General features: G+C 46.0%; 1 protein-coding gene and 1 pseudogene across 3 annotated transcripts in view; both read left to right on the top strand.

Annotated features, from left to right (window-relative positions):
• Positions 1 to 12,320, top strand: part of RAB7A (RAB7A, member RAS oncogene family) — a 68,620-nt gene that overhangs the window by 53,982 nt on the left and 2,318 nt on the right. For 2 of the 3 annotated variants that reach the window (XM_032842832.1, XM_032842833.1), the window contains 3 exons: positions 7,968 to 8,186; positions 9,728 to 9,906; positions 10,097 to 10,214. In XM_032842832.1, coding sequence (XP_032698723.1) covers positions 7,968 to 8,186; positions 9,728 to 9,906; positions 10,097 to 10,199 — 501 coding nt within the window. In that variant the 3' untranslated portion in view covers positions 10,200 to 10,214. Of the gene's footprint in view, positions 1 to 7,967; positions 8,187 to 9,727; positions 9,907 to 10,096; positions 10,215 to 12,320 lie in introns of those variants that run through there. The other variant, XM_032842834.1, reaches the window with a different exon arrangement.
• LOC116858185 lies at positions 1,674 to 2,729 on the top strand (annotated as a pseudogene).

Raw genomic sequence — 12,320 nt, 5'->3', positions numbered from 1 at the left:
TTCCTATACCAGCAGGAACAGCTGTGGAGCCAGGCTGTGGCTTCGACAGCAGTGTGGGCTGATTCCGAAGTCAGAGCCCAGCTCCTCCTGGGAACAGGGCCCCACATGCCCTACTAAGCTGGAACCCTGCAGCGCCGCACTGCTGGAGTGAACACCGTCTGAAGAACCACAGTCACTAGACTCTGGAAACAGTAGGGGAGAGAACATGTTTCTGAAAGGTTGAAACAAAAGGCTGGCCCTCGTACTATTGCAGCCAGCTTGAAAGACTTAGAAGGAAATGAAAACCATGATCTCTGGATAGAGGCATCATCTTCCTAGATCTTGAGGAATCCGCACATATTTTTTACAGGCTTTTAGCAGTGTGCAATAAGATAGTCCAAATAAGAAAACAAGGCAAGGGGTGCCTGGGTGGCTCAGTTGTTAAGCGTCTGCCTTCGGCTCAGGTCATGATCTGCGAGTCCTAGGATCGAGCCCCGCATCGGGCTCCCTCCTCGGCGGGAAGCCTGCTTCTTCTCTCGTTCCCTCTGCTTATGTTCCCTCTCTCGCTGTATCTCTCTCTGTCAAATAAATAAAATTTTAAAAAAGAAAGAAAGAAAGAGGGCAAGAACCAGTGGAAAGCTCCTTTATCATTCAGAGTGGTTTTTGTATTTAAAGGAATAAGGCAGTCTTACATATCTTTGGAGAGAGGAAACTAAACAGGTGTTGTAGGTTAATAGAATTTCTAAAAATGAAATACAATAATCAAAAAAAAGGAAATCCAAGAATGTTTTTAGCAGCAGAGAGGACACCCCAGAAGAGGGCTGAAAGGAAGAATGGTAGGAAAGAGAGGTACAAACAGGATTCAGTAGATAGGTCAGACTTTCTTTTAATCTCAAAATAAAGAGAATGAATCAGAGATGGTATTTGCTGAGAATTTTCCAGAATAGATATGGCACCAGTCCACAGATTCAGGAAGCCCAAATTCCAAGATGGGTAGATAACTCGACATACCGTAATGAAATTGTAGTAACAAAAGACAAACTCGAAAGCATCCAGAGGAAGAAGATGACCTTAAAAAGTAATAGGAATGAGGCTGACAGTTGACTCTCAGCAGTAACAGAGGAAATCAACAGGCGGTGGAATATATTCTGAAAGAAACCTTCAGCACAGTGTTCTGTCCCTGCTAAAAATATCCTTGAAGGAAAGCATACTTCCTTAGGTTCTATGGCGAAAATTCTAAATGATGTACTTCAGGCAGAAGGAAAATATTCCATTTAGAAAGGTCTGAGATAAGATAAACTGAGATAAACTTTACTTGCGTGCAAATACTTACTGTTAGAATTACGATCCTAATAGTAAGAGTATGTAACTTCCAAACTATCACACAAAACCAGGATTCGATCTATGTAATTTAATGTGTTGGGGAAGCGTAGTGGTTGCTGTGGGGTTTTTTGTTGTTTTTGTTTTTTTTTTCACTTATATTGTTCAGGAAGAAGCTAGGAATCCATCAGTATTAAACATTAGATGGAATCAAGTATGCAAGAAAAATTTAAAGGTAACTTACTGTGAAGCCATGGTAGTTTAAACAGTGTGATATTGTCAGAGACATGCAGATCAAGGGAACAGAAGGCACATAGACAGGGCACACCTAGCTGGACACTGAGTAAAGAGTCATCTTCCAAAAGAGTAAGAGTAAGGGAAAGGGGGAGTTACACAGTAAACAGAGTGGGCCAGTGGCTTTCTGTTTTGGATGGGGAGTAACCAGAGGGTTTAAGACCTGAATGGAAGAAGTACGAAATGAAAATAATTTTTTTACCTTAGATGTTTAAAATAGAGAAAGCACAAATCATAAAAGATTAAAGATGGATAGTAGACCCCATTAAATTAAACATTTGAATAACAAGATTCCCAAATAAAACCACAGACCAGAAAAAATGTTGATAATGCGTAGTAGTATCCAGTCAGCAAACAGCCCTGTGGGTAACTGGACAGAAGACATCACCAGGCAGCCGTCAGAAGAAACTGTTAATGTCCAGGAGTTTGATTTCAGGGAATTACAAATTTAAAAAGGTAACGGGGCAGGGTGGCACTGCTGTAGACACAAGGAATACTCCCTGCCTCCCTCCCCAGTGCTATCAAAAAAATGCTCTTTGGAAAAATACCCCAGCAATTGGGTGGCTTAAAGAAATTCCCCATGGTCCTGTGACTCCAGATACTTCTGGGGTTGGTTGAATAAAGTGGATGTCAGCCCTGACGGGCGGCATCCGAGTGACTGTGCTGTAGGGCTGTGGTGTGCCACCAGGGCCAGGAGAGCTGGTAGAAGGACTACAGCAATCTCATCAGGCCCTCTGGACAGACAGAATTCAGGCAGGTGGTGCCACTGCTCTGAAATCATGAACGTTGGATTTGATCACATGGCAAGATAACAGCATGCTGGAAAAACAAGGTTGTGCAGGTGTCATTATATTGAGCCCGACTGTTCAGAGAGACTTCGTAAACTTGAAAATTTACATAAAAGCTTGTTGGAAATGGAAATAATTTCATGTGGGTGTTTCACAGACAGGCAGTGTTGCTCTGCACCACTTAAGAAACCTCAAGTGTTTGCTGTTAAGTGATCTTCCTGAAATAAGAGAAAAATAAAACTTTGTCCAGGCCTTTGAGATAGCACCACCTTCTCTAGAACTAAAATTAGACTTGAAGTAAAATAATAATATTCGGTAAGTATCTTATTTCATATGGAAGCAGCCCAGCTATCCTTCTGCAGGTGAATGAATAAAGAAGATGTGGTACTCATCATAAAAAAGAATGAGATCTTACTGTTTGTATCGACATGGGTGGGCCTAGAGAGTATCATCCCCAGTGAAATAGGTCAGACAGAGACAAATACTATATGGTTTCTCTTATATTTGGAATCTAAAAAAACAAAGAACAGACAACAACACAAAAACAGAGTCATCAGTACAGAGAACAAACTGGTGGTGGCCAGAGGGGTAGGGATGGGAAATGGGAGAAATAGGTGAAAGGGATTAAACTTCTGCTCATAAAATAAATAAATTATGGATATGGGGGAAAAGTATCCTATTTCAATATAAAGTATCATTTAAAATTACTAATCATAAATAGTAACAGATATATTTATCATCAGTAGAACAAAAAGGTGGTCATACCACAACATTTTAAAAGCAAAGAGTCCTCATGTAGAAAGTAAATATTCAGGGGCGCCTGGGTGGCTCAGTGGGTTAAAGCCTCTGCCTTCGGCTCAGGTCATGATCCCAGGGTCCTGGGATCGAGCCCCACATTCGGCTCCCTGCTCAAACGGGCAGCCTGCTTCTCCCTCTCCCATTCCCCCTGCTTGTGTTCCCTCTCTCGCTGTGTCTTTTTCTTTCAAATAAATAAAATATTTTTTTCTTTTTTTTAATTAAATTTTTAAAATTTTTATAAATATATAATGTATTTTTATCCCCAGGGGTACAGGTCTGTGAATCTCCAGGTTTACACACTTCACAGCACTCACCATAGCACATACCCTCCCCAATGTCCATAACCCTACCCCCCTCTCCTTTCCCCCTCCCCCCAGCAACCCTCAGTTTGTTTTGCAAGATTAAGAGCACTACCCTAAAGATACAGATGTAGTGAAAAGAAGGGCCATCTGTACCCCAGTGTTTATAGCAGCAATGGCCATGGTCACCAAACTGTGGAAAGAACCAAGATGCCCTTCAGCGGATGAATGGATAAGGAAGATGTGGTCCATATACACTATGGAATATTATGCCTCCATCAGAAAAGATGAATACCCAACTTTTGTAGCAACATGGATGGGACTGGAAGAGATTATGCTGAGTGAAATAAGTCAAGCAGAGAGAGTCAATTATCATATGGTTTCACTTATTTGTGGAGCATAACAAATAGCATGGAGGACAAGGGGAGGTGGAGAGGAGAAGGGAGTTGAGGGAAATTGGAAGGGGAGGTGAACCATGAGAGACTGTGGACTCTGAAAAACAATCTGTGGGTTTTGAAGAGGTGGAGGGTGGGAGGTTGGGGGAACCAGGTGGTGGGTATTAGAGAGAGCACAGATTGCATGGAGCACTGGGTGTGGTGAAAAAAACAATGAATACTGTTACACTGAAAAAAAAAAAGTCACTTATGGTTCGTCTAATAAAATCTTTTTTAAGAAAGATTTTATTTGGGCCGCCTGGGTGGCTCAGTGGGTTAAAGCCTCTGCCTTCGGCTCGGGTCATGATCCCGGGGTCCTGGGATCGAGCCTCACATCGGGCTCCCTGCTCAGCGGGGAGCCTGCTTCCTCCTCTCTCTCTCTGCCTGCCTCTCTGCCTACTTGTGATCTCTGTCTGTCAAATAAATAAATAAAATCTTTAAAAAAAGAAAATAACATACTTTTTTTTTTTTTTTATGACAGAGCTAGGGAGAGGGGGAACACAAGCACAGGGGAGGGGGAAAGGGAAAAGCAGGCTTCCCGCTGAGCAGGGAGCCTGATGTGGGGCTCGATCCCAGAACCCTGGTATTGTGACCTGAGCTGAAAGCAGACACTTAAAGACTGAGCCACCCAGACATCCCAGAAAATATTTCAATTAAAATTCATATTAAAATTTTTAAAAGATTACGGTCATAGGACTGTACTTTTCTAGGTTTGAAGATAAATTAATTTTTGAAAGTTGCTAAGAGGCCACCTGGGTGCTCAGTCAGTTGAGCATCTGCCTTCGGCTCATGATCTCAGGGTCCCACTTTGGGCTCCCTGCTCCTCGGGAAGCCTGCTTCTCCCTCTATCTCTAACCCCCCCACCCCCACCCCACTGCTTCTGCACACGTTCTCTCTCTTACATAAATAAATAGAATCTTTTTTTTTTTTTTTAAGTTGTTAAGAATAACCACAGTTTTCAACTTGACTTCTTAGTGCCTTACTCTGTCTTCTCTGTGTATGAGCGTTCTAAGTACCCATTTGGGTCTCTCAAGAGTCTTAGAGTTCTTACGTAATTCTCCTCTTGGGATTCTGTCCTAAACAAGCAGTCAGAAATACAGGAGAGGCTCTGTAAGTTAGCCTTCATTACGGAGGTCCTTACGGTTGTGGAAATTTGGCGGCAGTATGTTTTTAAAGAACAAGAATAAAACTGCTCGCTGAGTTCTTGGGCAGCAGTAGAGGCGTGCGCTGCTGTCCGCACTGGGATGTTTCACGTGGGCAGAGAGGTGGTTGGGGCGGAGCGCAGTGACGTGTGCTGTAAGAGTTCAGCTACACAAAACCCCGCAGTGTGGATACCTAGAATGACACACGAGCTCATGAAGATGGTCTCTGTGTGGGAGGGTGCCTAGTGTTTCAGGGGGTTTCTGGCTTTGGCTTTACTTACCCAAATGTTTACATAGTAACAGTGTTACTCCTCTCGTGGGGGGGATTTTTTTTTTTTTTTTTTTTTTTTGGTCAAAGTCTAGATTTAAGTTCTGGTTTTTTCCTCCTTTCTCTTTGTAGAAGTGGTTGTCTGTTTCTACTTTTCTTACTGTATGACCAGGCTCTTGAGGAACTCTTGAGTTCCCTGCTCCATTGATCAGCCTCCCTGTTAATGACGGAAGGGTTCCTTTTTTTCCACTCGGAGACATATATTCACTGTAGGACATTGGGAAAGCAGAAAAACTCAAAACCAGACACCACCCCAGCAGTCCCTGTACTGGTTATCCACTGGCAACAGAGATCGAATTTTGTCTACATATACATGCTTTGTTGTGTTGGGAGTTGCATGCAGTTCCCCCATTGCGATGAGAGGCAGGTAGAATAATTGCCTTGGAGTTTGTTCGTATGGCTCTTCACGTTTACATGGAAGTCGTCCTCACTTCCCTCTGGTTCTCTTTGAGTGGCTGCTGCCTTTATCAGTGGCCTGAGCACTCCTGTGACCCACACGGACATTCATGACAGCCTCCTACCTCTACTCCACAGTCAGGCTGACCTCCCACGGCTGTCACTGCAAGTCCTAGTTTAGAAAGGTTCTTCCCAGAGTGAAGTGCATGTAGATAGTGTATATAGTGGTTGGGGTTTCCTGGGAACGGAGTGGACTGCCAGGGTCAGGCTCTCTGCTCTCGGAGTTGTGGCCAAGAGTCCTGGCAGCCACGTTTTCATGTACTGGTTATGGAGGGTCATGCACATTGGGAGAAAAGGCAGAGGCAGGCTTCTCAGAACTGTCCTCCTCTTAAGAGTAACGCTTGGGCTCTTGACTGTTTGACAGAAAGTTGAAATGTGCACTTTTGCTCAGCCCTGACGTTGGTAACCAGAGTAGTCCCCTTCCAGGCTGTTCTTGGCCAGTCTGTGGGCCAGAGTTTAGCGTGTGTAGTCATAATTGCTTCATTGGACCTTTGTTAGGGGTTCTGAGTGCTGTTTCCAGACCTCCCGTCAGTATTTAAGTTCTGGCTCTGCCCCTGCTTGTGGCAGTGTCATTTGAGCCAGTCAACTGTCTGGATTGGTTTTTAGGACACATTAGGTTTTAGGACTCCTTTCAGAATATTTTGGGAGGTGTTAGGGGATTTAGTAGAAGATCATGAGCTTTGATTACATTGGTAATTTTAAAGAAAGGCAAATTCCATATTAACGCCCTGTCCTATGTTATTTCTCTTGTGCATATTTACTTATTCTAATCAGGCATCATAACCTCATCCTCTGTGGTGCTCCTCCTACCTGAACTGGGAGCGCAGTCTGTGTATGGCCTAGTGACACTGGGCAGGTTCCCCACGTGTTCTGGATCACCTGGAGAGAGGCACCTCTGCTTCATAGAGGAGCTCAACCATCCTGCAAAATTTGGTTCTGGGACTAAAACTATAGTGGCCCAGTCCACACTCCCATTTTGGTTTAAACCCTGGGCCTTTTGGGGTAGTTGGCTGGTGATTTAGACGTAAAGTTGGCTTTTTTTTTTTTTTTTTTTAAGATTTTTATTTATTCATCTGACAGGGAGAGATCACAAGTAGGCAGAGAGGCAGGCAGAGAGAGAGGGGGAAGCAGGCTCCCTGCTGAGCAGAAGCCTGATGGGGGGCTCGATGCCGGAACCCTGAGATCATGACCCGAGCCGAAGGCAGAGGCTCAACCCACCAAGCCACCCAGGTGCCCCTAAAGTTGGCATTTATTTGGGTAATAAAGGATGGTCCAAGTTCTTAGGTTATTCTGAAGCTCAGTGGGTTCCCTGCAAACAATGAATGCACCAGTTAAAGACCCATATCAGCTAGAAGTAATGGTTTGCTGCTTCTGACCCAAGCACTTTCTTAAACCTGGTGACTTGCTGGGGGGTGTGGAAGCTATTCCTCAGAACACTCATCTCTCAGGCTGACCAGGGCCGGCCTTGTTAGGGATCTAGGGCTGTAAGGAAATCCATCCTTGCTCTTGAACGTAGCATGGCAGTGAACGACAGGAAGTTCTTTGAGCTGGTCATTAGTACCTGGTGTTCTTTTGATTAAAAACTGGCTTTCGCCTCTATTCTAAAGTATATTTTTGTTGTCTTTCCCCTCATCTTTCTCTGTCAAGTGTTTTTGTTTGCTTTCTTATTATTGAGTCATAATATAAATAAAACAATCATTTTTAGAAAAAAAAAACAATGATTTTTAGCTAAACTTTATATACAGTAAAATATGTAGATTTAAATGTACGGTTCATGTGTAATCACCTCCCTATGTATCCATCACCTGCAGAAATTTCCCAGAGGACCTAGATCTTAAGTTTACATTGTGAATTTTACATAAATATCTCTTCATTGGACCACTGCCCAGATCAAGATAAAAACGTTCTCTAGCAGGGTTCAGACTGAGTGCCCACGCCCCACAGAACATGCGCTCACACGCACCCTCTTGTCTGGGTGGGGTGGGGTACCCAGTGCTGTGCTCTGCTTGCCGAGTGCTGCAGTCTGCGGTCACTTGGCTCTCAGTGGCTCTATGATGCAGCGCGTTTCCTCTGGTGTCCCCCACTCCTAGTGCTGGGCCCCCCAAGGAATAATGTTCTGTCTTCCACAGATCTGGGACACAGCAGGCCAGGAGCGGTTCCAGTCCCTTGGTGTGGCCTTCTACAGAGGCGCAGACTGCTGCGTTCTGGTGTTTGACGTTACTGCCCCCAACACATTCAAAACTCTCGATAGCTGGAGAGATGAGTTTCTCATCCAGGCCAGTCCCCGGGATCCTGAAAACTTCCCCTTCGTTGTGTTGGGAAACAAGATTGACCTCGAAAACAGACAAGTAAGTGCTGAAGATAATGGGAATCTTCCGTGTAGAGGCTTATGAATCTGCCCTCATTTAGGTCGTGGCTCCTGGGCCACCTTTTGAAAGTGGCCACTAAGTTTTAGATGACAGGTACTGTTTTAGCTTTGATTGGTAAAAAGCCATGCTGCCTAAGGACCAGTCCCCAGTATATCTGTGTGTGTGTGTGGCCCCAGAATGGGGTAGAGGGGAGGGATAACTAGCTAGTTACCTGCCCAGCCCTTGGGCCTTGCTTCCTAATCTGCTCAAGGTCTACCATTTTGCTTTCCCCTGTGGCAAAACGGGGACGGACAGTGAACGTCTGCGGTGGTATTCCCTTTGAAATTATGCCTACAGAGTACCAAGTGCATTTTGTGGAGTTGCCTGTGCTGGCTATCGTTTTGGTTGCCATGAAATAATTTGACTTCAGGCTGGTTGCAGTGTGCATTTTGGTCTTTTGGATTTAAAGGCAGAGTTCCATTTAAAGCCTGGCTCATGCACTTTTTACTTGGGAATATTTCTTGGAGTCTGAATCTTGACTTATGTAACAAGAATACTCTGGGATCAGATGACAGTGTACCCAAAAGCCCTGGCACCTAGAAGAGTTTGGGGAATGGTGGCTTTCTGGTTGGCCTGTTGCTGTTTTCTTCTCCTGTGAAAGGCACTGGCTTCTAAGGTGACTTGTGGTTTGGTGGGCTCTGTGCGAAGCCCAGATGGCTCCAGAAAAGTACCTGTGGGAACGTGAACTGTCTTCCGGTCAGCTGCCTTTTGAGGACCAGGACCCAGGAGACTCGGTTTACGTGCTCGTGCTGTCTCAGACCGGCTGTGACTTTGGGCCATTGTCTCTGCCCTGTGAGCCTCCGTTCTCCTTCTGCACTCGAAAGGAGGGAATTAGATTTTGTCCTTCTCAAGTGCTCCTGCACTTCAGGGGCCTGCCTGGACCTCCATGTGTGTAGAAGATTGCACTATGGGCTTTGAGTAAAATTGCTCTGGTTTACTTTGAAATAGCATTTCTCTTGGGATTGGGAGCATGGACTCTTATTTATAGCTTGGTTTATTTCTGGCCATTGATCTCTTTTTCTCCCTTTCCTAGGAGACAATCCTCTCGTTCTGAAAGTGGGCTGGGGTGGGGAAGGAATTCGGGTAGGAGAGGCAGGGGTGTCCATGAGAGCTGCGAATTCTGTGGCACAGGTGATGGAACCCTAGCAGTAATGGCAAGGGACTGCAAACCTTAAGACCAAGCTGCCAGGCATTTCCTGGGCTGGGACCTCTGAGGTCCCAAGAGGAACAGTTCTGTACTTCCCAGGCCAGCTAGCTCCTTTCATCGTCTGCCTAGAAGTGCAGCTAAGAGTCATAAACTATGGATTATAGAATGGGCTTAGGTGTGAGGCCTAGCTGTGCTACACAAAGCCTGCAGTGTGACCTTGGACAGGTCTGCCGCCCCCTTCCTCAAACCCCTGCCACCCTCATCCAGTCTGCTCCTTTCACCTGTGCTAGCGGCTTCTGTCAGGAGCACACGTATACCCTGTTTCCTCTTCCAGGTGGCCACAAAGCGGGCACAGGCCTGGTGCTACAGCAAAAACAACATTCCCTACTTCGAGACCAGTGCCAAGGAGGCCATCAATGTGGAGCAGGCGTTCCAGACAATTGCACGGAATGCACTTAAACAGGTGGGTCTCGCAGCTGTCTGGCTCCCTCTGGTGACTGACCATGGGCCTAGCCCCTGCCTTGCTTTCTTTTTTTTTTTTTTTTTTTTTTAAAGATTTTATTTATTTATTTGACAGAGAGAGAGAGAGAGAGAAGCAGGCTCCCTGCTGAGCAGAGAGCCCGATGTGGGACTCGATCCCAGGACCCTGAGATCATGACCTGAGCCGAAGGCAGCGGCTTAACCCACTGAGCCACCCAGGCGCCCCCTGCCTTGCTTTCTTGTTCTTAATCTTTCTTAGCTCTTTCTTCTGTGTAGCCAGAAAAACCCATGTGTTTATCTGGGAAGGTCATGAGGCCTTCCGCTAAAGCTTCCAGAAAATTCCACTTGCTTGTGAATAACCTCTGCAGTGCGAGGGCAGCGAAGATGCGCTGAGGCCACCCTTATTTGGGGACGTTCTTGTTCCCCTTGCATGCTGTCCGATGAGACCCCTAGGAGTCCTCGGTCAGACGGTTCCCTCTCCTGAAGGAGGGGACAAACCCATCATTAGATCCAGTTGGGTTTTTGTTTTGTTTTCCTCATCTCTGAGCTTGCATACCCTCCTCTGTCCGATGATACGTGCCGCAGGGTGGTTGTGAGGACGGAACGAGACGGGCGCACTCCTGAGTGGTTGTGTTTGCTCACCAGAAGTTCCTGGAATTGTGTTCCTTGAGTGAGGTTTTCTTTCTCATTTATGGTGTACTCACCTGTTCTTTCTGGCATGAGGGAGTGGAATGCTCTGTCGATTCGGCAGCTCTTCAGGGCCAGTGAGTTAAGACAGATCATGAGGCACCATCCGTGCTCTGTGGTGTCAGACTCAGGAGCGGGTGAGTGTCAGAGGTGAGGCGCACGCCAGAAGATGCGGAGAGCATTTGACGAGGCACATGGTGGCTGTAAAGGGCAAGGCGGGTTCTGCGAGCTCCAGGAAGCTGGGCTTATAGAAAGCACCGGTTCTCAGCAGGCCAGGGCATCTGGACCTCTGGGCGGGGAGCTAACTTGGTTGTTCTAAGGGCTGGACTGAGTGTTCTATGATGAAAGGGATTGATGCACCCAAAACACTCGGAGCCCCTGCTGAGCGCCCCTGATGCTGACAGGATGCAGGCCTGAGGGGTTTGCCACCTGCTCTCCCCCTTCCTTTAACCCACCTTCACACCTAGGTCAGGAACGGAATATGCTTTTCCTCCTGTTGCTACGCTTGCTTGCAAATCGAAACAGGTCTGAGGAGTTGTTTCCACCAACTCCCTGTTGACTGGCATCACTGTCAGTTTTTCTCTCTGAATATTGCTGTCCTGGTAGCCTTATTAGAATGCTTTTTTGTTCCTACACACTAGCCTCTCAGAAGTAAGATCATTAGATTGAAAGGTATATGTGCTTTCAAGATTTTATTTATTTATTTGTCAGAGTGAGCACAGGCAGACAGAGAGGCAGGCAGAGGCAGACGGAGAAGCAGGCTCCTGCTGAGCAAGGAGACCAATGTGGGACTCGATCCCAGGACACTGAGATCATGACCCGAGCCGAAGGCAGCGGCTTAACCCACTGAGCCACCCAGGCGTCCCGAAAGGTATATGTGCTTTCAAAAGATGGTGCCAGATTGCTTTCCTCGAGGACGGTAGTACTTCAGTCCTTTCTCTTCCCTGCTCAGCAGCAAGTGGCCAGCGCCATCTGGAACTCTGCTGCCACGCTGCCTGTCACTGGGCCCCTGCTGCACGCCGTGAGCACCTGGCACTCGCCCGGGTGCCCATCACTCCTGTGAGCGAATTAACTTGACCGGTATTGCAAGTGACTTTTCCAACTCTGTTGTCTCCCTTGGGGCATAGAAAAAAGTAATTTTTGTTAGGTATGTCATTTTAAATGTCTGGATTTCCTGTGTCTAGATCAGTTATTGTCTAATTCAATTGAACTTATTTTGGCTTATGGCAGGAAATTAGGGACTCAGGTTTTTCTTTTAGAGGGATAGTCAGTTGTTTCAAATATTAGTAGCAGATTGTTACATAAACCACTTTCCCCCGTGGATTGAGGCATTACCTTTGTATACTAAATGCTTGTGTATATTGGGATCCTTTTCTGGTCTGCCCAGTTAGTTGGGCAGCGTGCATGTTCCTTGCCTGGACCGTTGGGATTTGACTGCCTTTACGGTGTAGTATCCCCTCTGCTAGGCAAGTCTCCCTCCACTGACAGGTGAGTAGTGACTGACAAAAAAACATTTTTGGGTTTTTTTTTTCTTGGCTATTTTGGTGCATTTTCCATTTAGACTGAGAATTTTATTGCAGTTCCACCTTCTTTCCTCACCCTTCCCAAATACAAAACCTTATTGAGATTCTGTTTGTGATTCCGCATTAGCGCTGTCTTACTAGTGTGCTCTGGGTACTGTCACAAAGTATTGCAGACTGGGTAGCAGAACAGCAGGCTTTATCTGCCCTCAGTTCTGGAGGCCAGAAGCTTAAAATCAA

Source organism: Lontra canadensis, unplaced genomic scaffold (genome assembly GCF_010015895.1).
Source record: "Lontra canadensis isolate GAN:19392208 unplaced genomic scaffold, GSC_riverotter_1.0 scaffold133, whole genome shotgun sequence".
Classification (NCBI taxonomy): Eukaryota; Metazoa; Chordata; class Mammalia; order Carnivora; family Mustelidae; genus Lontra; species Lontra canadensis.
Note: the sequence above shows the minus strand (reverse complement) of the source record. Positions and strands in the feature narration are given on the sequence as shown.